Source organism: Lynx rufus, unplaced genomic scaffold (assembly GCF_022079265.1).
Source record: "Lynx rufus isolate CCGP_SWC_20201006 ecotype Redwood Valley unplaced genomic scaffold, mLynRuf1.p SCAF_39, whole genome shotgun sequence".
NCBI lineage: Eukaryota > Metazoa > Chordata > Mammalia > Carnivora > Felidae > Lynx > Lynx rufus.
In genome coordinates this window covers 1,937,917-1,965,079 of record NW_025814855.1, presented here as the reverse complement: position 1 = coordinate 1,965,079, position 27,163 = coordinate 1,937,917, and the positions used below count along the sequence as shown (strand labels likewise).

General features: G+C 45.0%; 1 protein-coding gene across 1 annotated transcript; it reads right to left on the bottom strand.

The window, feature by feature from the left end:
• Positions 1 to 4,867: 4,867 nt before the first annotated feature.
• Positions 4,868 to 26,830, bottom strand: PEG3 (paternally expressed 3). Its single transcript, XM_047094334.1, has 10 exons — positions 26,563 to 26,830; positions 24,826 to 24,895; positions 22,326 to 22,402; positions 19,579 to 20,058; positions 18,885 to 18,974; positions 18,035 to 18,184; positions 17,841 to 17,950; positions 13,818 to 13,920; positions 12,661 to 12,753; positions 4,868 to 12,491 (listed from the first exon to the last, which is right to left on the bottom strand). The coding sequence occupies exons 4-10, from the start codon at positions 19,970 to 19,972 to the stop codon at positions 8,467 to 8,469; spliced, it is 4,965 nt and encodes a 1,654-aa protein (XP_046950290.1). The 5' UTR covers positions 19,973 to 20,058; positions 22,326 to 22,402; positions 24,826 to 24,895; positions 26,563 to 26,830; the 3' UTR covers positions 4,868 to 8,466.
• Positions 26,831 to 27,163: the final 333 nt, after the last annotated feature.

Sequence of the window (27,163 nt, the reverse complement as noted above, 5' to 3'; positions counted from 1 at the left end):
TTAAGTGTCTATAAATTGACTCAAGGAGGTTGTGACTCCAGTACGGTGGCCCTAGTCCACCTCTTCTTCTTATGAGCCCGTACTTTGGCTTATTTTCTTATATAAATCACTTTTGGGGCATCACACCCAAGTTCCTGTGTTGGAACTCCCCCTGGGATCTCATTACAGCAGCCAGGCCTCCTATGAGAAGTGGCTCCTTCCTTTATCAACACTTGGGTTCCTCCCATCACCATGGAGATCACAGAGCATCTCAACTGCTGCCCCTCCCACAGGCGCCCCCTCGACTCTCTCTTGTGTGGGAGGGAAGTGGTGAAATGAGGAGTGTTTCCAAGTGGTTGGAGCTTCAGCTGTCTCAATCTTTCCAAGTCTCCCACACATCGTCCTTCCGATTGCCAGGATCCTGTTTCCCTAGGGCCACCCTAACTTTCCATGTTACAAATACAGGAAGGCTATCAATGTAGCTGAATAAGTCAGTGGCCTGCAGGATCAAGGTGTTTGTAGAAACCCTCCTATACTTCTGTTCTTGACATTAAAAAAATTTTTTTTTGTTTTGAGAGACAGAGAGAGAATGTGAGCGGGAGAGGGACAGAGAGAGAGAGAATCCCAAGCAGGGTCCACACTGTCAGCACAGAGCTCAAGGTGGGGCTCGAACTCACGAACCATGAGATCATAACCTGAGCCAAAATCAAGAGTCGGGTGCTTAACCGACTGAGCCACCCAGGTGTCCCTTGACATTTTTCATGGTTTCTGAATTTGTCTATGACAACTATCAAGCCCTTCACCCCAGGAAGGAGATGACTCCAGAAGGCCAACCACAGGCAGTAATTAGGTATTTTACTGCCATATGCCTTGATCCTCGAGTTTCCCATCCCAAGGCCTAACATCAAATTCAAAGTATCCTACATTTCCCTCAGGTTTATTATCTCCAATCCATGCTCTGGTATCCACTTCTATTTCAGTTAGGGCTCTTTTGGGTTGCAAATAACTAATGCTGGCCAAGTAAAGCAAATAAGGAATAGATTGGAAGGATACGGGGTAGCCCAGACAATCAATGACTCCTCAAGAAGGACAGTTACCAGAACAGCTATCTCTGTACAGGAACTAATAACAATCAGCGCTACCATTGGATGACTTCTGCATTATCCTGCTCTGGGAGCCCAACAGACACCAGGGTCAGCCTTTGGTTGGGGAAAGGGGAGGACACTATGGCATTCACATAAGACAGAGTAGTCTCCAGAAAAGGGAAGGGATTTTTTGTTTTTTAAAGAAGGTGAAAGATACAGGGATTCTTAGGGAACTCAAAAGTAGACAGTTCAGCCAGGATCCACAAGGTACTGGGGTGGGTGAGGCACCATGAGCCAAGTTTCCCTCCAGCTATATGGCCGTATTCCACGCCTGTTTGTCCATCAGCACACCCAGCCCCAACCTATGACCATTCAGGTAGCCCTTAGTCTGAGTCTGACTGCACACTGGGAGCCCAAGAGCACCCATCAGCTGAGACCAGGTGTGTGTGTGTGGGTGGGGGGTGGGGAGAGTCAGATTTCATGGAATAAACATGGCGGCTGGGTGTGGTTACTTCTACACCTGACATGCAGTGGAGGAATTCCTAAACAGTGTAAGTGCTGGTCAGGCAAGCCCAAATGACCTTCACTTAATTACCTTCCTCTACTTCCTTTTGTAATATACTCCTCAGGAAATCAATCTTAAAGAGAACTGACCCTGGCACAAAAACAGACACATAGACCAATGGAATAGAATAGAAACCCCAGAACTAGACCCACAAACGTATGGCCAACTCATCTTTGACAAAGCAGGAAAGAACATCCAATGGAAAAAAGACAGTCTCTTTAACAAATGGTGCTGGGAGAACTGGACAGCAACATGCAGAAGGTTGAAACTAGACCACTTTCTCACACCATTCACAAAAATAAACTCAAAATGGGTAAAGGACCTGAATGTGAGACAGGAAACCATCAAAACCTTAGAGGAGAAAGCAGGAAAAGACCTTTCTGACCTCAGCCGTAGCAATCTCTTACTCGACACATCCCCAAAGGCAAGGGAATTAAAAGCAAAAGTGAATTACTGGGACCTTATGAAGATAAAAAGCTTCTGCACAGCAAAGGAAACAACCAACAAAACTAAAAGGCAACCAACAGAATGGGAAAAGATATTTGCAAATGACATATCAGACAAAGGGCTAGTATCCAAAATCTATAAAGAGCTCACCAAACTCCACACCCGAAAAACAAATAACCCAGTGAAGAAATGGGCAGAAAACATGAAAAGACACTTCTCTAAAGAAGACATCCAGATGGCCAACAGGCACATGAAAAGATGTTCAGCGTCGCTCCTTATCAGGGAAATACAAATCAAAACCACACTCAGATATCACCTCACGCCAGTCAGAGTGGCCAAAATGAACAAATCAGGAGACTATGGATGCTGGCGAGGATGTGGAGAAACGGGAACCCTCTTGCACTGTTGGTGGGAATGCAAATTGGTGCAGCCGCTCTGGAAAGCAGTGTGGAGGTTCCTCAGAAAATTAAAAATAGACCTACCCTATGACCCAGCAATAGCACTGCTAGGAATTTATCCAAGGGATACAGGAGTACTGATGCATAGGGGCACTTGTACCCCAATGTTTATAGCAGCACTCTCAACAATAGCCAAATTATGGAAAGAGCCTAAATGTCCATCAACTGATGAATGGATAAAGAAATTGTGGTTTATATACACAATGGAATACTACGTGGCAATGAGAAAGAATGAAATATGGCCTTTTGTAGCAACGTGGATGGAACTGGAGAGCGTGATGCTAAGTGAAATAAGCCATACAGAGAAAGACAGATACCATATGGTTTCACTCTTATGTGGATCCTGAGAAACTTAACAGGAACCCATGGGGGAGGGGAAGGAAAAAAAAAAAAAAGAGGTTAGAGAGGGAGAGAGCCAAAGCATAAGAGACTCTTAAAGACTGAGAACAAACTGAGGGTTGATGGGGGGTGGGAGGGAGGGGAGGGTGGGTGATGGGTATTGAGGAGGGCACCTTTTGGGATGAGCACTGGGTGTTGTATGGAAACCAATTTGACAATAAATTTCATATATATATAAAAAAAAAAAAAGAGAGAGAACTGACCCTCTCACCCTGAACTACACTGACCCCTCACATAGAAAGGCCATCAATGCTGTGACCAAGGGGTTAGACGTCACAAGAGATAACCATAGTTCAGTGGGATTTCATTTTAATATAAATAAAAGTTTCTAATAATATGAAATCACCAGGGATTCTGCCACTGTCAAATTCTACAGTTAGAATTAAATGAAAACTGTATTTTTATATCTAACAGTAGAATTCAATGATGTGACCTGCAGATTAGAAGGAGTCAAGTATTTAACCATTTTTGTGTCATGGAGTCAGGGACAGCAATTCCAAATTGGGCATAATGCACACCACCATTGTAGCCAGCAGTGATATACTCAGCAACCTGGCCAAAAATCTCTGGTCATGGTGGAATTACAAGGTTCCTCAAAAAGTTAAAAATAGATCTACTCTATGACCCAGCAATAGCACTGCTAGGAATTTACCCAAGGGATACAGGAGTGCTGATGCACAGGGGAACTTGTACCCCAATGTTTACAGCAGCACTTTCAACAACAGCCAAACTATGGAAAGAGCCTAAATGTCCACCAACTGATGAATGGATAAAGATGTGGTTTGTATATATAATGGACTACTACCTGACAATGAGAAAAAATGAAATCTGGCCATTTGCAGCAACGTGGATGGAACCGGAGGGTATTATGCTAAGTGAAATAAGTCAGGCAGAGAAAGACCGATACCATATGTTTTCACTCATATGTGGATCTTGAGAAACTTAACAGAAGACCATGGGGGAGGGAAAGGGGAAAAAAAAAGTTACAGAGAAGAAGAGAGGCAAACCATAAGAGACTTCTAAGGACTGAGAACTGAGGGCTGATGGGAGTTGGGGGAGAGGGGAAAGTAGGTGATGAGCAGGGAGGAGGGCACTTGTTGGGATGAGCACTGGGTGTTGTACAGAAACCAATCTGACAATAAATTATATTAAAAAAACCAAAAACAAAAAAACAAAAAACTCCCAGTTCACCGGGGAATGACACCCTACCAAATGCGTGAGATGTTTTGGGTGGTAAAGTCAGGTTAAAATAAGGGAAGTGACTCCCCTGAAAACTTTTAACCTCAAGGAAGAGTTGGAAATAGACACTTTAAAGAGATTCTAAACCATGATATTAACCTTTTTATGTTAAGGGCTCACTCTTGTTTGTGGGGTTTTTTTGTTTGAGAGAATCTCCTATTTGAGATTAAAAATTAAAAATACTAACTCAAGTAACTGAAATATAGTTGTGGTTATCAAGTTAAAAAAAACGCTACTGGAATATATATAAGTGCAGTTAAAAATGTGGACTCAAAGGGATGCCTGGGTGGCTCAGTCAGTTGGGCGTCCGACTTCAGCTCAGGTCATGATCTTGTGGTCTGTGAGTTCAAGCCCCACATCAGGCTCTGCGTTGACAACTGAGCCTGGAGCCTGCTTGAGATTCTGTCTCCATCTCTCTCTGGCCCCTCCCCTGCTCTCTCTCTCTCGCTCTCAAAAATAAAATAAAAACATAGAAAAAAAATTTTAATGCATAATCATGTACTCTTAAAAGGAATTGTTGAGATATGCAATACTTAAAAATGGAGTAAGATTTGTAAGCCAAACTTAAGGGCCTAAGGAGGCACTGAGCTTTTGGACTTCTGGTCATAACAAAAGACTATATTTACCAACCCCAAACTTGTAAAATGGACAAAAGAGGAGACTGACCAATATCTTATTTTTAACTTTATTTTTATTGTTGACACTATTACAGATAGATAGAACAACCACAACCATATTAACAAACCAAAAACCTGTGCACAGAAACAAGATGAAGAAAATATATCAAGATGTTAACCACAGTCTTTGGATGGTGAAAATATGGGTGAGTTTCTCTTCTACGTTTCTGTAACTTCAAAGTTTCTATAATGAACACATACAGTGTTTATAATGGTATATATGTAATAAAGGTGGATTACCAAAACACTATGATAGAGACCATTCGAGGAAACCAAGACAAAATATTTCACCATAATCCCACGACGACCACACAACTATTTAATTGTTTTCCATATTTCTTCCCATCTTTGACTCTATGTATACCTATCATTAACACCCTAATTATCATAGACTGGTGCACAGACCGAGATGTTAACAGCAACTGTTGCTGGGTGTTGGGAATATGGGTGAATTACTTTTCTTCTAGTTTTACTGAATTTTCCAAAGTTTGCTATGAGTATGTATTATATTTGTAATGGAGAAATACATACACAAGATTTAATACCAAAACACCAAAGGTCATTCAAGGAATTTGAGACAAAATATTTAACCATAATCCCACAATGACAACACTATTTTAATTATTTTCAGTATTTTTTCATTTTAGACTTTATGCATACATATTTAACACTGTTATAATCACAAGCTTGTGCACTAAAACAAGATGGAGGAAATAGATCAAGATGTTAACAGTAGTTGTTGGGTGTTGGGAATATGGGTGACTTTTTCCTCTTTTCTAATTTACTATATTTTCCAAATTTTCCTCTGGGTATGTATTATGCTTGTAATGGAAACAAACATAATAAACTTTGTTATAAGAACACTATCATAAGGAACATTTGAAAACATTAAGATGAAAGTGTTTAACCATAATTCCACAAAGGTAACATAACAGCTATTCTGAATACACGTTTTGACACAGTTATAATCATAAACCTGTGCACAGAAACAAGAATAAACAAGATGTTGAAGAGTGTGTATCTGTCTTTGGAAGGTTGGAATATGGATTTTTTTTCCTCCACTTTTCTGTATTTTCCAAGTGTCTGATGATGTGTTCAAATTATGTTCACAATGGAAACGTGATTATAAACTTTTTAGTAACACTACTATAAAGAACATTCAAAGAATTTAAGAAAATAATGCTCAACTATTAGCCTACGACAACAACAACACAACAGCTTTTGACTATAAGCATACATTTTTAATCAGTTATAACTGTAGTATAAATATAATTCTGTGTCCTGCTTTTTCCACTTAATATTCCGTAAATATATTTCCACGTTGCTACATAACTCTTGATTATCAGTTTTAAGCAGCTGCATACAGTCCATGAACACCTTCACGCAATCGTCCTATTGTTTTGGCATTTATGTCATTCCTAATTTTTCACTAACATGAGATTGGAATGGACACCCTGTCATTTGGCAAGTTGTTTTCTGAAAAGGTTCTACCAATTAATACTGCCAACAGCGATCCACCCAAGTTCACCCTGATAACATAATGGTGGTTCCCATCTAAAGGGTCCCCCTCCTGTGCTGCGGGGCCTCGATTCTCCTGTTTTCTTGGCTGTCCATTCCAACCTCAGGTCCTTCTATGCAGCTGGCCCTCACCTATCCCAAAAAGGCCCCTTCTTCACTGCCCAGGACATCCTGCTCAATTCATTCCCACCAACCTGGGCTTCCCAGCCCTGCTTCCCATTTTTCCTTCTGTCTGCTTCCCCACCCTCCTAGATCTGGCGATGTATTAGGACTTCCTTCTTTGGCTTCCTCATTTCTGCTTCGTGCTCTCAACCCTACAGCCTTCCCCAACTTTGGCATTCCCTGCAGCTCTGACACACATTCCCCAAGCCCTAACCACGCGGATCTAGGAGAGGAAGATTTAGACACGTTCCCCCAGCACATAGGTTAATTTTGCTTGCTCAAATTATCTGCTGTTGTCTTTTGCTCACTTAATCTACAGATCCACTTCTAAGGTTTTTTTTTTTTTAATTTTTTTTCCAGCCAACTCAAAGCCAAAAAATTTAATAGTCATTATGCAAGGGGAGGGGAAGCAAAAGGAGTACAGGTGGTCCACAGAACAGGACACAGGAAACCTCAAGCTATGAGGTCAATTTGTGATTAAATGGAAAACTGAGGTGATCCGACAAATGTGACACTAGTGGATAGATAGCTCGGAAATACTTAGAAGGGCTGCAAGAGGGAGGAACAGATGGTAAGGAAACAAATTAAGGCTGCTGGGGAACCTGAGTCCATGTTAAGCTTAAGTTGACTGTAAAGAAAGCTTTTTTTTGTTGTTTTTTGTTTTTTTTTTTTGTTTTTTTTTTTAATTTTTAAAATTTAAGTTAGACATGGGGGAGGAGGGTCAGACAGGTGAAGACAAGAAATCAGGTAAGTGATAGAAAGCTCTAAGGATACTAGCTCCTGGGCACCCAGGGTGCAGACTGACTTGTGGCAGTTCACACTACTGAAGCCACGATGCTACTTGTCACTTAAGGCAGGAAGCGCACAAAGGAAGTGATGGAAGTTGTTAGCCTGCATCCTTATTTACAACACAAAAGTCTCTCCCTCTGGTTCTCAACCGTCAGTAGGCACTACTGTGATCTAGTGATGGTTGCAACCCACTCTTTAAAGGCAAAAACGTAGGATTTATAGGGAAAAGCTTCAGTTTTTGTAAATTCATTATCAAACACACATCAGGTTGGTTAAAAAAAAAAAACAAAACTTGTAATATTTTAGCATGAGAACCACTGCAAGGTACAATGTGGCAACCAACCACTTTGGGTCACAAAAGGCCAATCCACATATTGTAAAGGCTTACACAGCATTAGGTTCCAAAGTGTTGGTGTCGACGAAATGGCTGAAAAGGAAGTTCAAAACACTTCTCTTTTCAAACAGCAAAGAATAAAAGACATTTTACCTTTCATGCTTACACTTGTACAGGAATACTTAAGAGTAAGGAATGACACACAATTACTCGAAACGATACCAATGGGGTCCAAATAATGCACAAGAAGTCTTTCTCAGAATCTAAGATGCTTAGAAATATATTCTAATTTGTTGCTCTCTTCCTCCTCCAAAAAAAAAAAAAAAAATCTGAGTACCAGGTAAGGTACTTCTGCACAGTAAACTGTAACTGTATATCATATCAAATCCAAAGATATGTGATTACTGTTTTGCTACGATATGCTATTTTATATACACTGCAGGGAGCATTATATATAGGTTGCAGAAATGTCATTTACAGTTGACTGGGGCGATTTCTGTAGTCTCAAAAACCCCTGGGGTTTTCCCTCAATAAGGTCACTCAGATGCAAGGTATGTGCTAGAGCTTTCCCATATGCACACACTGGTGCTGCATGGGAGACCGCAGGATGGGGGAGAGCTAGATGGGGGAGAGCTGAGACCAAAGCAGTTTCCACCTTTGGTTTCTTTTTAGTCTGAGTTGTCTGATGTTAAAAGTCAGGTGTGTACGTGCCAAGGTAAGTTTCTTCTGACATTGTTATGGATTGGTCTGAAGTCTCTGGTTTAGTAAGGGTCAAGTTCTAAGTGAAGGTTTCCTAACCTTTATACTTATGTTCTCAGCCGGTATGAGTATTCTGGTGTCTAGCGAGGGACAGGCGATCACTGAAAAGCTGCCCACAGACATCACACTTGAAATACTTGTCATCGGCCCTGTCGTTGTCGCTGGTGCTGGTGCTGGCATGTTCAGTGTAGCGGGAGCTTTCCCCATAGACATTTCCAGGCTCAAATATTATCACCCTGGCATGGGTTTTCAGGTGCTCGCCATAGGCAGAGTTGGAAGCAAAGGTTTCTCCGCATTCCCTGCAGTCGTAGTATGGCTCCTCAACCTGAATCTCTTGATCTTCGCCTTCTTCTTCTGGGTCTTCGATCCCTGCCCCGTCTGGCTCATCAGCATCTCCCTCTGGCTCTTCAGCTCTTTCCTCTGGGTCTTCGATCCCTGCCCCGTCTGGTTCATCAGCATCTCCGTTGGGCTGTTCGGCCTCTCCGTTGGGCTGTTCGGCTTCCCCGTCTGGCTCTGCAGCCTCCCCGTCTGGTCCCTCGGCCTCTCCATTGGGCTCGGCGGCCTCCACCTCGGGCTCGGCGGCCTCCACCTCGGGCTCGGCGGCCTCCACCTCGGGCTCGGCGGCCTCCACGTTTGACCCCTGGATCCGCAGCACTTCTCGTGGAACAAGGACATTGGCTTCCACCTCCTGGGCTCCTTCCTCTTCCTCTTCTTCAAGATGAAGCTTCTGATGCTTGGTGAGAACGGTGTTATGAATAAAGGACTTCCCACAGTCCTTGCATTCATAGAATGGTGAATCTCTTTTGGGGGGCTCAGTAAGAAATGAAGTATGAACAAAAGAGGCCCCATAATCATAGGGCTCGTCTTTCTCATGAATTCTCATGTGCTCCCTAAGGTCTGACTGACTGAGGAAGGTTTCTCCACATGTTTTACATTCATAGTGTTTCTCTTCGGTCTGACTTCTCTGAAACTCAGTAAGGGCTAAGCCTGGACTCACTGCATCTTCACTTCTCTGGCCCTGTTCCGGTAAATCCTCTCTGGTGTGAATTCTCATATGCTCACCGAGGACAGAGCCATGAATGAAGTCTTGTCCGCACACGTGGCACTGAAGGGATGTTCCTGCAGTGGGATTCTTCTGTGGGGCACGAGGCCTCCGTGGGTTGATGACCAGGGGCTGCACAAAAGGCTCATCATACCTTCTTTGGCCATAAAATTGATCTTGCTCGTGGATTTTCTGATGCTCAAAAAGGAATGAGCTATGAACGAAGGATTCCCCACATGCCGGGCATTCATAGAGCTGCTCTCCAATGTAATCTTTCTGATACTCGCTGACAGAATGGGTGTGGATTACAGAATGGGTGTACTCACGACTATCGATGAGATACTCTCTGCCGTGAACTTTCTGATGATCCTTAAGGTCTGCGCGATCTGCGAAGCCTAGCCCACAGTCCTTACAGCCATAGATTGCATCTTCAGGCTCGTCCTGCTCATCCTGCTCGTCTGGCTCATTCTGCCGAGGCTCTTCCGGCCGAGGCCCTTCAAGGCCTATGCCCTGAATAACAGTGTCTCCAAAGAGCTTCCGACCATGGAATTCTTCTCGGGCATAGATTTTCTGATGTGCACCAAGGTCTCCGATGGTGGCAAAGCATTCCCCACACTCCCTGCATCTGTTGCGTACTTGCTGTTCAGCGTAACTTGTCTGCGCTTGCTCCTCGTCATAACTGATTTGTGTCGGTTGCACCATGTAGCTCGTTTGTGCTGCTTGCTGTGTGTAACTCACGTGCCCTGGCTGTACAGCGTAACTCATGTGCATTCCAGAGTAACTCGTCTGCACTGGGTGTTTGGCATAACTCGTTTGCGCTGCTTGGTCAGAGTACCTCATCTGTGATGAGTGTCCAGCATAACTTGTCTGTGGTTGCTGCTCAGCGTAACTCGTCTGAGGATCAGTAGAGACTAAGCTGCGAATTACAGAACGTTCGTAGTTTTTACTTCCAGAGGGCTTCTTTCTATCGTGAATCTTCAGATGCTCAGTGAGGTCGTAGCTACGAACAAAAGATTCTCCACACTCTGGACATTCATAGAATTTCTCTCTAGGGCGAAATGTTTGATGGTCACCAAAACGTAGGGAGTGAATTACAGAGGTCTCATAGTTCCTACGCTCAATGTTTTTCTTCTTCGAACGAGCCTTCTGATGTTCACGGACATTTGAGGTGGGAGTAGATGATTCACCATCCTTCTTAAGTTCACTGGATCCCTGACTAGTTGGACTTTTCTGAGATTCCATATGGGATACGCTTTGTATGACAGAGTCCTTGTAGTTGTCATTCTTACCCCCTTCATTAGGGTTCTCTCTGGCAGGAGTTTTCTGTTGCTTATCATGACGGTCTGAAACAGAAGTGGAGGATTCTCCCTTCTCTTCACATTCAACGACTTCATTTCCATTGCAACTTTTGGGAGGTTTGAAAGCAGCTACACTATGGATAACAGACCTCTCGTATTTCTTTCCTTCAGAGGTATTCTCTCCAGCATGGGCTTTCTGGTGTTCGGTAACACCTGAGCTTTGAATGGTAGACTCTGCAATCACTTTTGGTTTGCTGGGCCCCACTGCACTGTGACTCTTCTCAGCCTTAGCAAAGGCTAAGCTATGAATAACAGACCTCTCATATGGTTTCCTCTCATAGACGTTTTCTTGAGGAGGAACATTCTGGTTGTCATCAGGGTTAGAGCTGACGGTGAACGCCTTCTGGTCCTCATCATCTTCAGGTGGTCTTGTTATAGTATGACTCTTCTGGGATTCAGTGAAGGGCACGCTATGAATGACAGACTTCTCGTACCCCCTGCCTTCAAAGAGGTTCTTTCGAGAATGAATTATCTGATGCTCACTGAGGTCTGAGCTTTGCCTAAAGGCATCCCCACCATCTGTAAAGTCATACAGCTTCTCTTTTGGGTACGTCTTCTGACGCCTTTTAAGGGACTGACCAGGAATAAATGTTTCCTCACACACTTTACCCTTACTTTCAAAGAGGTTTCCTCTAGTATGGATCTTCTGATGTTCTTTCAGGGATGAGCTGTGATGGAAGGTCTCCCCACACACCTTACATTCATACATTTTCTCTTTACCATACGTTTTCGGAAGATCATTGGGGGGTGGGCTGGGTTTAAAGCCTTCCCCACGCTCATTATCTTTGTCATCTCTACCATGGATTTTCTGGTGGTCAATTAGGGCAGAGCTATGAAGGAAGGTTTCCTTACACACCTTACATTCATAGAATTTATCTTTCCCATATATTTTCTGGAGCTCACTGAAGGTTGGGCTAGGCATGAATGGCTCCTCATACTCCTCATCATTACATTCTGCAAGATGCTCTCTAGCATGAATTTTCCGATGTTCGGCAAGCGCGGCACTCTTATTAAAGGTTTCCCCACACTCCTTACATTCAAAGCGTTTCCCTCCAGCCTGACTTTTCTGAACCTCACTGACAGCCACACTATGAATAAACGATTCACCATACTCATAGAGATTCTCTCTAGTATGCATGATCTGATGTTCGACAAATTCGGAAATCACACTGAAAGACCTCCCACATTCATCACACACGTAGGGCATTGCCCCAAAATCAAGTGGCTGCGACTCAGTGAAGGAGGGGGCGCTAAGGCTGCTCATGCTCATGGCTTTTCTCATTTCACTACATTCAAAAGGTCTCTTCCTTGCATAGCCCTTCTGCTCGTGAGCTGAACCCTTCCCATCTGTGTCAAACTGATAGCGCCTTTTTCTTTCAAGAACTCTCTTTTTGGAAACAAGACTCGAGTTAAAATTAAAGCCTCCCCCAAAGCCATTCCCTTCATAGCCCCTCTCCTGAATCACCGACTCCCTCTTGTTGAACGAAACTTCCTTCCAATCATTGTCTGGCCTTCTGGGGAACCTCTGGGACCGATCATTAGATTCCCTTGCCCGTCCTGATTTAGAGTTGCGCGAAACGTCCTTGATGAATTTTTCCATGATCACCCCGTGGGAAGATTCATCTTCACAAATTCCCCGCCGATGGGTTGACTTTTTGGTTTCAGGCATAGATTTTAGACCTGAAAAGAAACCCCAAGTGTAAATACTCCCTAATTCCTGTACCTGTTAACATGGAGACTTCTGTGATGATGGTGTGAATATAAAATGTAACAGGTCTACCAATACGTATGTACGGCTCCCATCCCATTAACTCAAATGGCCACTAGGTACAACCTGCCTCGTGCTTACCTCGACTGGTGCTTGGGTAGGCACTTCTCTTTGACCTCGATGAATGGCCCTGTGTCATGTGGGAGTGGCCGTCGTCTTCCGCAAGCTGAACCCCTGTTCACAAGAATGATATGACAGCTTATGCTCAAGCTGGGCACAAGACTCATCACCGTAAGATGGTGCCTACCTTCCTAGGAACCACTAAACAGGAGGTGGCCCAGGCCCAACTCCTGGAGTGTCTTCTATGTGCAGTCCCATGTCCTTACTGTCCACTCCTCAGCCCATTCTAGCCTGAATTTTATTTTTTAATATGAAGTTTGTTGTCAAATTGGTTTCCATACAATACCCAGTGCTCATCCCAACAGGTGCCCTCCTCAATGCCCATCACCCATTTTCCCCTCCCTCCCACCCCCCATCAACCCTCAGTTTATTCTCAGTTTTTAAGAGTCTTTTATGGTTTGGCTCCCTCCCTCTCTAACTTTTTTCTTCCTTCCCCTCCACCATGGTCTTCTATTAAGTTTCTCAGGATCCACGTAAGAGTCAAAACATATGGTATCTGTCTTTCTCTGTATGACTTATTACCTGAATTTTAACTAATTCTCCTGATTCCACCTAGAAATCTGCACAGAGACCAGTACATGTCCTGAAATTCAGTGCACCTTTTTCAGTCTTCACCTTCCTATAATGAGCACTTAAATCCTGACACCCTCTTTTTCACTGGCTTCCATGATTCTCTTCCTCTTTCTTGGCTCTTTTCCTCAGCTGTTCCCCTAACACCAGAGCTCCTTGAGGCTCCATTGCCTTGCAAAGCTCTCTCCCCTCAGTGCCAGCCAACTGCCCACTATGCTAGCCAACTTCAAGGGAAGTCCAAACTGGAACTCAGGATCCCATTCTAAGTAGGTATTTAAAAATCCTCACTGCCACCTCTCTAGAAAAAGTACCAACTCTTGTGGCAAGAGCCATCTCCCCATTCTCCACGACCTTGTACAATACACTCAATATACCCAAAGCCAGAATGATTTCTCAAAAACACATCTCATCATTTATTTCTCTGCTTAAAATATTCCAAAGGCTTCTTATCACCCTTAAAATCCAAACATATTAACATGGAGTCTAATGTCCTACAGCTTTAAGAGTCAGGTGACAAAAAGCTCCAGTAACTGGGTCTGTCTGCTTACCCAGAGAGAGCAGCTTCCTGTAGTTTTCCATGTTGTCCTGAATCGGGTTCTGAGGCTTCCTGTCCTCGGTCAGGTTCACAACGTCCTGGTATGACACGGCATCCTAAAATACCAAACACAGACCTCTCGATGGAGTCCTTCCACGGGTGCCCAAGAGAGAAGAATGCTGGCAATACGGGCGCTACACACACAGATATGTAGAAAGTGCGCACAGTGTCTGGGGTTCTGAGTGATCCAGGGCGAGTTTTACTACGGACCTACTGCGTACCTACCTTGGTGCTAGACTGTGAGGAAGATCCAAAAGACGTATGACACACATTCCTTGCCCTCATGCAGCTTATAATTTGGTTGGAGAGAAAAGACTCATGAAACAATTAGAGAACAATAAACAATAAAGTGGGGTACAGATAATCAGTGCTAAATGGGTTTGGTAGAGGAACTTCAGTGGGGCCTTAAGTGGGAAGACTCTGACACAGAGAAAGGGGGCAGTGGTGTGAGAGCTTCAACAGGCCAAACATGGACTACGCATGGCATGTGCAGGGATGGAAAACGTGTTTCAGCAGACGTCTGGTCAGGAGGTGGGACTTAAGCCTCCCTCCGCGGTCCCACTGTGTCCTGTGTTCACCTTCACTGCACAACATGGGTACATGCTGTGCTGTTCCAGGTGTGGAGATGTCCCAAATAACCCCGATGGAACCTGAAGCACTGAATGCCTTCATTTTATAGCTGACTTTCCCACCTGCTGAACACGTCTCTAAAAGTCATTTTACAAGTCCCTGAATTACTCGGAAGTCTCCTATGCAGGACCTCACAGTACCTTTTCTTACTGATGCCCTAGGACATCAGCAGTCTCAGGGAAGTGTTGTCCCAGGGACCACGGATGGCACTGAGGCCTGGAGATAGATGTAAGGATGGACATAGCACCGTGGGAAGCCCACAGGTTTTGGAACCAGAGAAAACTCAAGGACCAAAGGAGGACTGTACCATTTCTGAGCCATGCAACCTTGGGAACAGAAATCTTTCTAAGCCTCAGGTTCTTCATCTGTAAAATGGGAGAGTCAGCATCAACCCGCCTTGCGATATTACGGGTGAGGGTTTTCTGCAATGGGACGTGTTGTTCAAACATCAAGAAGAATTACATAAAAAAAAAAAAAAAAAAGTAAATTACTAAACTACTACGTAAAGACATTTTGATATTGAATTTATTACAGCTCCTTGCTGGGAAGTGGCACGGACACAGCCATGTGAAATGCGGAAACAAGAGGGCACGCACGACAAGATAAACCAGAACATACACTGGGATTTAGAGGAAGGCGTCATTGATGCAACTCCCAACATCTAGCGATGAAAAGCAAAAGCCACAACCAAAACTGAGCAGAGTTTCAAAACTAGAATTCTTTCTGGGTCTGGGCTGAGAAGGCCTAGAACGACGCACAAGCTACAGAAGCTCAGGAGGCTCTAAAACTCGGGACAGGCACCCTGTAGAGCAAACTGGCATCATTTTTGCTGGTTGCCCAGCCCCTGTCCGGTGGCAAGCTCAAGAGCCAAAGCTCCACTAGGCTCAGGTTTGCGACAGTATGTCCTGAGTCCCAGCACTGGCGTATTCTGCTATGCCAGCAGGGACACAGGACATCCGTAGTGAGAGGAAGGAAACCAGGGCTCCTGACCTGGGGCGTTAGTAGAGAGAGCAGAGGAGGTCAAGAACTTGGGAGGCTCAGGGAGTCAGAAAGGTCACCGTCCCCAGTGCTGAGAGACCCCATGGGCAAAGGCAAAAGGGAAGGGTTATTTTTCACACTCTTCTTTCTGTCTGCCTGAGTAAAATAAGAGCACACTGAATTTTGAACTACGCTGTTCTATGAAAGAAAAACAATGCTTTATTTAAGGTAAAGTTAATCTCCATAAGTGGGCGTCCCTATAGTGGCTCGTCACTTAGTATCTGCAGCCAAAACGGCACCTCAACTTGCAGGAGCGCCCACCGAGTTCCACTCTAATGGGTGACACCTGGAGAGGAGGCAGCTCAGAGAGTTACATGCGGCGCTAAAAGAGGATGAGGACTTCCTGCTCTGGGTGCCTCACAATACCATTCGTCTGCCTGCCGCCAGCCCGGCACGCCGGGTTAGGAGTGACCCACCGCGGCTAGACTCTCGGCCTACACTGACCAGGAGCCAACCCTCACCGGGGTCGAGGAAAGGCATTTAAAGAGCAAAGTGAGACAAAAGCCAATTAGCAACCTCCTCTCATCTTTATTTCACGACTGTTTCAACACCCCCTAAATAACGGCTCGCATCGCTCATCCCTCTACAGACAAGTGGGAACGGAGCAGGGCTTGCAAGCCGTGCATGCACACCGCACCACATTCTCGGAGGTAAGAGCGCATCACAGAGCCTTTTTGTTTTCAAAAATCAAGCTTAAGAGTGAGTCTGTTTAGTATTTTTGTCTAGATTCCTAAAATTTTGGCCAATTTGGTTTCTTCAAAGAAGATAACAAAATTAGTAGCAAACTAAGTGTGTCACAGACTTAGTTTCCCTGGCACAAGGGACAAGGACATCTGGGCTGGAGGGACAGTCACCTCCGACCCTACCCCCCTTCCTCCGCATCCCTTCCCCTGTAACTGCTGCTTTGGGGTGCTCTGCTTCCAACATCTGGACACTGCCGATTCCTCCCTCTCATACACACCTGCATTCCTTGCTTATCTCCCAGACAGGGGACCGGTGACAGAGATTTCAGGGTGGGATCCGAAGCCTTCCATCGGCTGATGCCAACTTCTGAGTGCCACTGCAGGAGTGCACTGGGGACTGACCTGAGCTCTCTGCTCGGCTGCAGGACACGAGACCCTTGCGGCCAGGCCCAACCCCACCTTGTGGCTGACTCAGCAATTTTGCCCTCGGGGTTCCGGCCTGCCTGGCCTTTCTGTCTGGTTCCTGTCCCCGGGCCTTTGCCGGAGACCTCCTGACCCTACCTTCACCTGGCCTTCAGAAGTCAAGGGTTACTGCCTTCAAGATGCTTCCTTTCAAATCCAAATCCAAACCACTGGGACAACTGCTTCCCAGCGCTCAATTTTTCCTTCCCAGAGCTCTGCGGAACGAGCATCACATGGTATCCCACGAAGGCTTATTTGTGGGACTGCTGAATTCCACTCTGTCGTTAAGGCTTGAAGCTTCCAGGGCATGTGGGGACCCAGACGACCTCAGACACCATGGCACTCCCTGACCTGGGCGAGGTCCTTAGTGCTAGAAGGAGATGCAGGCTCCTCGCACTCGGCTCCCCTTCCTCTCAAAGCCCTTTCCACGCTGCGGCTCCCCTTCAGAATGCTGGGTCACGAGTGACCCTACTCCATACAGGTCAGCCCAGATCCCAAGGCCTCTTCGCCTCCACTGATCTCCCCAGCATACCGCCTCCTAAACCTACTGCCAGAACCGCCGACACGCAGGCGGTGCCGACCGCATGCCGGGCATCACATTAAGCCTTTCTTGGATACACATGAGTCACACTCACTCCTCACAGCAGCCCGCTGACCCAGTCACTGCATCCATTCTTCAAATGAGGAAACTGAGGCTCAGCTTAGTCAAGCAAACGGTCCAAGGCTGCACACCTAGCAGGTGGCAGAGCTGGGCCTCACACCCAGCCCTCGCTGGCTCCAGAGCCTTCGCTCTCTCTTGCCTGTGTGCTGTGTGGACGTACAGCCTCCCTGGTTCCCTGCAGTGGGCCAGAAAGACCCCTGCAACGGTTCTGCTTCCCTGGCTCCATAGGGAACCACTGACATGACCGACGTACCACATGTCACAGTTGTGGGATGGCGAAGTGCTCCTCTGACAATGTGGGTCAATCAGAAAGTAGGCAGGAGTCACCCCAGCCACTTGCCACCTCTGCGGACAGGCCTGGGCTCCATGCAGGGCAGAAGTGCCCCTCTGCGCACCCAGGTGGGATCCTAAGGGTGGATGAGCATACCCTCCTGGGAAAGAAAGGCCTCTCTGCCATGAAATGAAGATGGCCTTTCCAGAAAGAGAGGAGACCTAAGCATACCTGGGATCTTGACTCATAATCCATCACAGAATCCCTACGTTTGCGTTCTCTTTCTGTCGCAAAAGTTGTTTTCTCCATCAGAGGAAGGGAAAGGTCCCGTTGAGGAAGTCCTGGGAAGAGACGAGGCGTCACAGAGGGACAGGGTGTGGTGTGGCCCTGCACGCCCACCAGGGAAGTCCGAGCATGGGACATACTGCCTCTGGGGTTCCTGGGGTATGGCCAGCGGTCCCGAGACCCCAGGTCTCTGCTCCTGCCTCTCCGCTCCCGGTCCCGGTCCCAGTCCAGATCCCAGTCCCGGTCTCGCTCCCGGTCCCACTCCTGGTCCCAGTCCCGATCCCGGTCACCTGAGAAAGCCAGACATGAAGGAGTTAACACGGTTCTGGGCCACGCAGGATGGGGGCCCTAATCCCCCTCCTCCCTTGAGGAGATGGATCCCACACTGAGGTCTCCAGACTCCCATGCATGACCTGGGCTCTTTTGATTACCCTGGACCCAGAACACCACTTCTGGAGGCTTTGCCCAAGTGCCACGGACGGCAAAGCAAGCGCCACAGCGTGGTTTAGAGGCCGGTCCCCTGCAGACACCTCTGTTGTTTGCTGGCTGCCACACCATCAGCCCCACACTCTGGACCATGACTTCGGACCCGCCCGCCAGTCTCAATGTGCACATGACCCTGCTCCAAAGAGACAAAACACGTGCCCTCCCAAAAGCAAGCTTCCTTTTTAAAAGTTCTTGAATGACCTTAAAACAGGTTTTAGAGGCAAAGTAGTGATGAACTCTGCCCCTCCTGGGCCAATTTCAAACAGCTTCAAATACTTTCTCATTATTTAAAAAAAAAATTATATTTCACACCAGACACTGGTGTCTGCTTGGATATAAAAATGTCTCATTCCATCATCAACTGTCCTTCCCCTCAGATCTGCACCGTTGTCTCCACTGATGGTGCCAGGCCCACCATACACTTCTGGGCACTGGGCGGAGCTGGTAGCCGGGGAAGCTGGGCCCAAGTCTGCCCCAATGGCGTAACCTGACACAGTTACTCACTGCAGAATGATGACGCAGAACGTGGCGGTGGGGACTCTGCTCCCTTCCGGCTCATGCTGTCTTCGCTGCGGAGGTCACTGTTGTTGTCATCTGAGAGGACCAGACACTGACTTAATGCTCTATCACCTCTCGCCTGTGTTCTCAAAATAACTCCCCCGAGTGGAGTCTGCCCTTGCCCCAACCGTGCAACCCCCTGCCTCCCCGGGAAGCTGGAGGGATCTGATCCCCACATTCCTCAGCTTCCTACCACGCCTGGGCAGGCTACGTGGCTGCGACCGCCCTCACCTCCTCTCCACACAGCAGCCACACACAGCTCTCTGGGGTAACACACCCTTCGTGTCATGAAAAGGAGCCCAGGCCAGGGTTGTGAGGTGCACAGAGGCTTGTCAGTTCCTCACAGAGGCCCTCACTGAGGTGTGCCTTTCCTACCCACACCACCTTAAGGTGGCGGTTCTTAACTGGGGCGCTCTACTCCCTGGGGACAGGTGGTAACATCACGTCCGGCTGTCACAGCTGGGGAGGGGTGCAACCGGCATCCTGTGGGTAGTAGAGAGGGGCTAGGGGTGTGTCACTGCACATCCTATGACAGGCTGGCACCCCACGAAGAGAGTGACCTGGCCTCGACTACCAATGGTGCTGCGGCTGTGAACCCCAGGGAGATCATGGCTCCCCAACAGCCTCCACCGTGCCTCACCTCCTGGTTCATACATCTCCTTGTAATTTTCCAGCAGAGTAACTAGCTTCTCACAGTTCTCGGGCTTTTTTGCCCGCACCCAAGGCTTGATCTTTTCTGGAAGGATGGTCAGGTACTGCTCAAGGACCAAGAGCTCGATAATCTCCTCCTTGGTGCGAGTCTCTGGCTGCAGCCAATCGAGGCAGAGGTTTCGGAGTTTGAACAGTGTCTTCCGAGGCCCAACAAATTCCACGTAGAGGAAATTCCGAAACCTCTGATGAAAGAATTCAGGGTCAGTTGCACCTTCTCTTATGGTGGCATCCGGCTCCTTAGTCAAGTCACTGTCTAGCTCATGTACATCTGGGGCCCAAGACTTCTTGGGTTTGGTGGCAGACAAGTACTTTGGAGGCAGCATTTTTCTAAGTGAGATTTTCACTGGAGGAACCAAACATGAGTCAACAGGAAAGACGCGGCAGGCTGTGACAGTCAGTACTCAGGGACCTGTAGATCGTAAGGAGATACACACATGTCCCAGAAGTTGAGGATCAGGCAGTAGTGTGGGGCTGCCCTACATGGGCATCAACAACACTTTGTGAACAAACCACGGGGGCAGAGATGTGCACACTCGCAATACACAGATGCATGCACAGCACACGAACATAGCCTCCCACAGGGGTAACAAGCATGACCTCTGGGCACCATCAAATCTGTTTGAGAGTCACCTCTGCTACTAACGGGTGTCATGACTGTGGACAACTACTCAACGTCCTGGAGTCTGTCCCCTTATCTACACCAGGGAACAACAGCCCTCAACCCTTTTTACAACTGTGAGATTAAATAAGCTAATATACCTAAAAGGCCTACCAACCCAATGCCCACAATGCTCAAGGTGCCAGGCATTACTAAAAGTGGAGGTTGATTTTTGTTCTCAGCAAAAATGGAAAAGGGGATACAGGGAATGAGGGCCAAACCTACCATTTCTGGTGATTTCTGAACATCTGTATCACTGTGGAAAGTTCTACTGGCCAGAGTGGCAGAGTCTGCAGGTCTGCTCAGGACCCCTTCCCTCAGCACCGCACACCCTTCTGACGAGTGCCTGTCCTGAACCCCAGCCTCGGGCTCTGCTAACACCACCTCCTCCGATAGGTCTCCTGAGCTGCACTATCCATCTCTCAGGTGTTGCAAGCACTCCTCACATGTATTTTTAAATGCTGCAGTTAACTTGCCCCTCTCTGCAGCCTAAACTATAAACTCTACTCGAGGGATTAGAGACTCACTTTTCCAGACCTGTATCCTCTAGTGTCTGCCTGGCACAAAGTCAGGTACCAACAATGGTAGAACAGATTGAAATTAACAGACATAAACCCATTTAAAAACTGGTTTTAGGGGCATCTGGATGGCTCAGTTGGTTAAGCATCCAGCTCTTAGTGTCGGCTCAGGTCATGATCTCACAGTTTCGTGAGTTTGAGCCCCGCATGGTGCTCTGTGCTGACAGCGTGGAGCCTACTTGGAATTTTTTCTCTCTCTCTCCCTCTCTCTCTCTGCCCCTCCCCTGCTCATGCTGTCTCTTTCTCAAAAATAAATAAACTTTAAAAATAAATGAATAAATAAATAAATAAGTAAACAAACAAATAAATAAATAAATTAAATAAGTTTTAGATGTAGGCACGCATTATTACATGGCTGAAGAAGCACAGCTACGTTTCTGGGGAGAGAGAACATCCTGGATTAACCTCTATGCCCTTGCTTCCAAAGAACATTCTGGTGTGTCACCCACCCTCACCTGCCCACTTTTCTACCAACCCCTCTAGGAAAGAAACAGCTTTGATAATCCTCTGTATTGCTGCATTTATTTCCCTAGTTGTCTTTTTATTGTCTGCCCCTTCTTTTTAGAAAAACCTCTTAGACTGAGTTTAAAAGCTGATTTTCATCTTTTTTCTAACATAACCAATTAAGGCTATACATTTCCCGTTACCTAAACCATCTCCCTCTGTGGACAGCCACAAATGGTACAAGAAGGTAGGCAATATGGGAAAGAAATTTAGGTTTGGGTGAGTGAATTAATTCACCTGACAGTTTTGTACTTCTGGCTTTACTTCCAAGGAAGAACAAAACAATATGCAGCAAAAATTCTATGCTTTTGTTTTAAATGGAAAACCAGTAAGTTTAAAATTAAAGTTCTTTCTTTAATGTTTAAAGAGAAAACAAGGTGTTTCATTTATCATTGGGGAATAAATGTAGCAAACTCTGCCATGCCCTTTTCCCCCCTGCAGTGATGGGCTTCGGTTCTGCTCACGCACAAACACCACCCCCACCCATGCTCTCTCCCACCGCTGTCCTCTGAAGCATCAGCACACACACGCACTCGCGCGCGCGCACACACACACACATACACACGTCCATCAGGAAGACCCTCAGCAATCAAGCACTGCCTCCCTGTCTGCCCTGCCCTCCTTGAGGACGGGTGACAACAGAGGAGAGGGCATGAGATGGCACCCTGCCAGGCAGAAGACTTCCAAAGCCAGGGAAGGAAAAGGACAAGTATCCAGTCTCTGAGGACTAGAGTGATGCTTGGCTAAGAGGGACAGAGAGACTGCCCCTGACAAGGCAGAGCTCTCAAACCCAGCAGGCCTGAATGGCAAAGATGAAAGGGCAGGAAGCCCAAGATTGCTCTTTGGCATTCATATCCCAGAGGAAACTCCAGTCCCCTAGAAGACGCCAGTGCAACTTCTCAGAGGTGACAGGATACCTTCAGGTATGTAAATCACCTGTTTGGGAAGAGGATCCTTTCCAGAACTTCAGAACAAGCAGCTCTCCACGGGAACAGAGTCAAAATGCCAGGGACCTGCAGACATTTTAAAGACAAAAATATATGGACAAATAAACATGGAAGAAATGTAAAAAGAGTGTTAGAGAATCAATTCTCCAAATGGCTGTGAATTCAGATAGCATTAGAGGTGAGGACTTATATATCGCCTTCAAGAAAAGGCCAATTCCCAGGTCATAAACCAACAAAGAGAAATAGAAAGTCTTTATGAAATCAGAATAATTTAAAAAGCCAGTACAAAACTAGCATTAACAAACCACAGATCAAATTCAGTTATAAAAGCAGACAAAAATCTCTGGCACTATCACTGTTGAACACTATTCTTCAGAGTTCCAGCCAATTACGAGGCAAGAAAAATGTGAGGCATAAAGAAAGATCTAAAACTATCATTCTCTTTTATGTAAGAGCATTCACTCAGATTTTGTGAATCAATGGAAGCAAACCTGACAATAATTTAATAAGAAAATCACTTACAACAGGCTCCCTAAATATGTATCAGCAATTAAAAATTTTAAATAGTGGGAAGAGAACTGCCATTATAAAGACAGAAAAGATTTAATGAAAGACAATACCATCCACATGGATAAGATTACAAATTATAATAATAAAAGGCAGTAAATGGAGAGACATAGGATAATCACGGGAGATGTATGGATCTGGCATATTAAAGCTCTAAAACCTCCCCCAAGTTAATCTATATAATTTAATGGAACTTCAAAGAATATTAATGTTGGGGAACTTGGCGATGGTTCCAAAGTTGACCTGGAAGAGTTCCATTTGGTCAATATTTTGAAAATTCACATATCAAAAGACCAACAATCCATACAAAAAATTTAAGAAATATTTTCACGTAATCTCATGGTAAGAAAGTTCTTTTATAATATGCCTGAAGGAGAAAGACTACATAAAAATAACAATGATGGTTGTTTACACCATCAAAACCTAAGAAATAAAACAACAAAAAGACCCACTTGTAACTTATGATAAGAAAGTGGATTCTCTTAGGAATTGTGGTCTAAGTTGACCACACGTAGTCAAGTATCCGGCAGTGGCATGAAACGTGGCATTTACAAACTAGTAAGGAAGGCACACGTTACCTCAGTAAACAGTGGTAGGAAAACTAGCCAATCTTTCACTTGGGGGGAGAAGGTCATACCATACATAAAAATGCTAAAACTAAAATCAAAATAAAATAAATAAAAGATTACTTTTTAGAATTATGGAGCAGGAAAGGGCTCTTCTAACTAGACGATAAAATTGAGAGCTATTAAGGACAACTTTGACTTCATATATGTACTTGTTTACTATGGTAATTTTTCCTCCCAGTACACATATATTTGAAGCATAAACCACCAGCAGGTGAAAACTACATACAGTAACTGTAGGATGAAAAGGTTTGACAGAGAATCAATAATTTTTCTAAGAAAATACAGGCAGGCAAACCTGACTCAGAAAGCAGAGGAAAATCTAGGGAAGAAATTTAAAAAGATGAAATAATTTAAGGAGCAACTTCCATAAAAGTTCCATGAGCAATGAGTTCACCATGTTATAAAAACCCTTGCAGAGCACAGAAAAGAGATGGAGGACATCTTACTCATTAATAATACGACCGTTTGAACACCCTTAAGAATTCGATCACAAGGTACACGCCAACTTCTACACCAAAAATTCACTCATTTCTTTTCTCAAGAAATTCAGGACTAGAGTAAACAAATTTGATGTTCTTTAAATGTGCTCAAGATTTTCTAACAAGGGCAACAGAACAGCCTGTGGTCAGCAAGAACATTATACATATATATATATATATATATATATATATATATATATATATGTTTTTTTTTAATTTAACAGGAAAAACTTAAAAAAAAGAATCAGGCCCTAACAACTCCTTCCCACAACTGCAGAGGAAGTTCATTTCAGATCTGAGAGTAAAAAAGGACTTTGAGAACAGAGTAATTGTAAAAATGGACAATGTAAGTATCTGTATGAAAAAGAAATGGGCGTACTCACATAATGCTTATGGCAATGGAGATTTTATGGAGGGCAATTTGGATAACTTCTTGAAATTTTAAATGTACACACCCTGTCCTATAAATTCTATTTCCATGAATTTATTCCAGAAATACATAATCACATATGTCCAAGAATATAGTCACTGAATAGTGCTGACAATGCACAAAATATAGTACGTATTCATATAATGATTATGAAACCTTTTAAAATAATGAGCCAATTGTAAATAAATGGATATAAGATGACCTCTAACGTAGTTAAGTGCAAAATGGGACACGAAAATGTGTACAGCATTCTAAGAAACTATAAAAACAGACGTATTTACTTAGACAATTTCTGTAAGAATATATATGAGACTAGTAATAGTGATTAATAGTGATCACCCCTGGGGAAGGGAACTGGGGGCCAGGGAAAGAAGGGAAACTTACTTTTTCACTGTATAGTCTCCTTTTGTTTTTTGTTTTTATTTATTTATTTTTTACCATGAGCATGTATTACCTAGTCAAAAAAATAAATTCAAAGTTAAAACAAAACAATAAACAAAAGCACTAGTAGAGGCCTTAGAGACTGTGCTGCCCACCGAGTGGGTTCACGCAACCCTGACACCTTAACACTGAGGGGGTCTCCTCCCTTCCCTGCCTATCCCACCCTGCTGGAGTCCAAGGTCATATTCTAAACCAGATGGCAGGCAATTTAGAAACCCCCAAAGAATCAAGTCTGGAACTTCTGAAACCAAGAATCACATAAGGAAATTGCAGCTATAAGTTGAATATACTCCCCAGATCTCCAGCAATTATTAATACATAATTGTAAGGTCATCCCCTATCCTAGGGATTCTGAAATCTAACTGATAGACCTGTCTGCCCATGTGCACAGAGGTACAGATCTCAAGTGTGTTCAGAGAGGCACTGTGTGCAACAGCAAAGAACAGGGACAGGGAGGAGAAGGCCCAAGCATAATTCCAATGCCAGAGCCCACCAAAAGACCACTCACTCACTACTCAGCAGATGGGAAAATAAAAATGGGTACAAATTTTCTGTGCTATAAGATGCAACCAAAATAAAAACAAACCAGAAGAAGAGGGGGGAAATATTTTGCAACATAGACAACAGTTAATATCTCAAATGTGAGAAGCTCTTAGAAACCAATAAGAGAAATGTCTACCCATGAAAATAAAAAATACAGTTCATAAAATTAGTGATAAGTTCCAACAGTCACATCGGAATCAAAGAAATGTGAAATATTACAGTCAACACCTTTTTGGCCTATCAAATGGGCAGATATTTCAAAAATAATCAAAAAGAAAAACTGATGTTGGTAAGAAGCTGGCTGGTGCAGGCATGAACCATAATTCTGGATGCCATTTCAGCCTATGTTTTAAAAACATTAAAAATGCCCATTCCTTTTGAACCAGCAAGTCTCCACTTAAGGACAGTCAAGTAGGTAAAATATTAGTAAGAAAAAAAAAGTTATGGGGCGCCTGGGTGGCTCAGTCGGTTAAGCGTCTGACTTCAGCTCAGGTCACGATCTCGCGGTCCGTGAGTTCGAGCCCCGCGTCGGGCTCTGGGCTGACAGCTCAGAGCCTGGAGCCTGCTTCCGATTCTGTGTCTCCCTCTCTCTCTGCCCCTCCCCCATTCATGCTCTGTCTCTCTCTGTCTCAAAAATAAATAAACGTTAAAAAAAATTTAAAAAAAGAAAAAAAAAAGCTAAAAAGTCAGGTGCCCACTACAATAAAGTCCTTAGATATACACCTAATTTCCAGTTTATAAAAGGTAACACATGCAGCACTAAAGAGCTGCTGCAGTAAATGATGGCAGGTGACGCCATTTTACACATGGAGCCATGGGAAGGGACAAGCACATGTCAGAAAAGTGTTAGGCACATGTCAGAAAAGTGTTATGTTGCTAACGTGTTCTTGTATAACTATGGTCCTAACACGGGGCACAGATCCTGTCTCAAGAGTCAAACTCCGGAAAAGGAGACACTGATCGACATACTCCTACAGCGGTACCTGACAGCAGGTGAGTCTTGTGAGATGAGGTTAGGTGCCATCCTGGCCAAGTGACCCAACCTTTACCCCTTACTCACTCTGTTTACAGACCAAAGGGCAACTCAGAGTGGGGCCAGATGTGCTGTGCTAGTACTTGCCAGGGTCCCATACTCACCTTACCCTCAGGAAGACCCAGATCTCAGGTGAACTCGTCCTGTGACAGCGCCTCTGGCCAATCAAAAGCATAACTGCTCTACCCACTTCGCCCCCACTTCCCCAGTCCAGCTTCTGCCTCCATGGCAACAGCCACGCCTACCGTTGAAGAAAACAGAAGATACAGGTTTGGAGGTAGCTGAGACGAAAGCATCACAAAGGAGCCGAGTAAAGGTTTGTCTGAAACGATCGCATGAAATGTTGGGGCTGAGGGGGTAGCCTGTCCAAGGACAGACCAGAAAGGCCAACAATAACAATTTACCCATATGATCAGAGATGTGCCTGAAGATGCGTGAACCTAGTAGAACTGAGAGTGCCTGCACTTAAACCCAAAGTCTCTGAGGGCAAAGCCTCTGCTGCCTTTTTCCACCACTGTATTTTTATCTCACAGGACTGGCACACAGGTGTTCAATAAACAGTTTTTTGCACTTAGATGCAAAAATGTTTAATAAATCCAATCTAGAAAAGTCTAGCCCATTCCAGTAACACAAAGGAAGATATCCCAATTCCAGGGGACTGTTCTATACGATGGATTATAAGGGGAAAGGGATCTTGTGGGCATT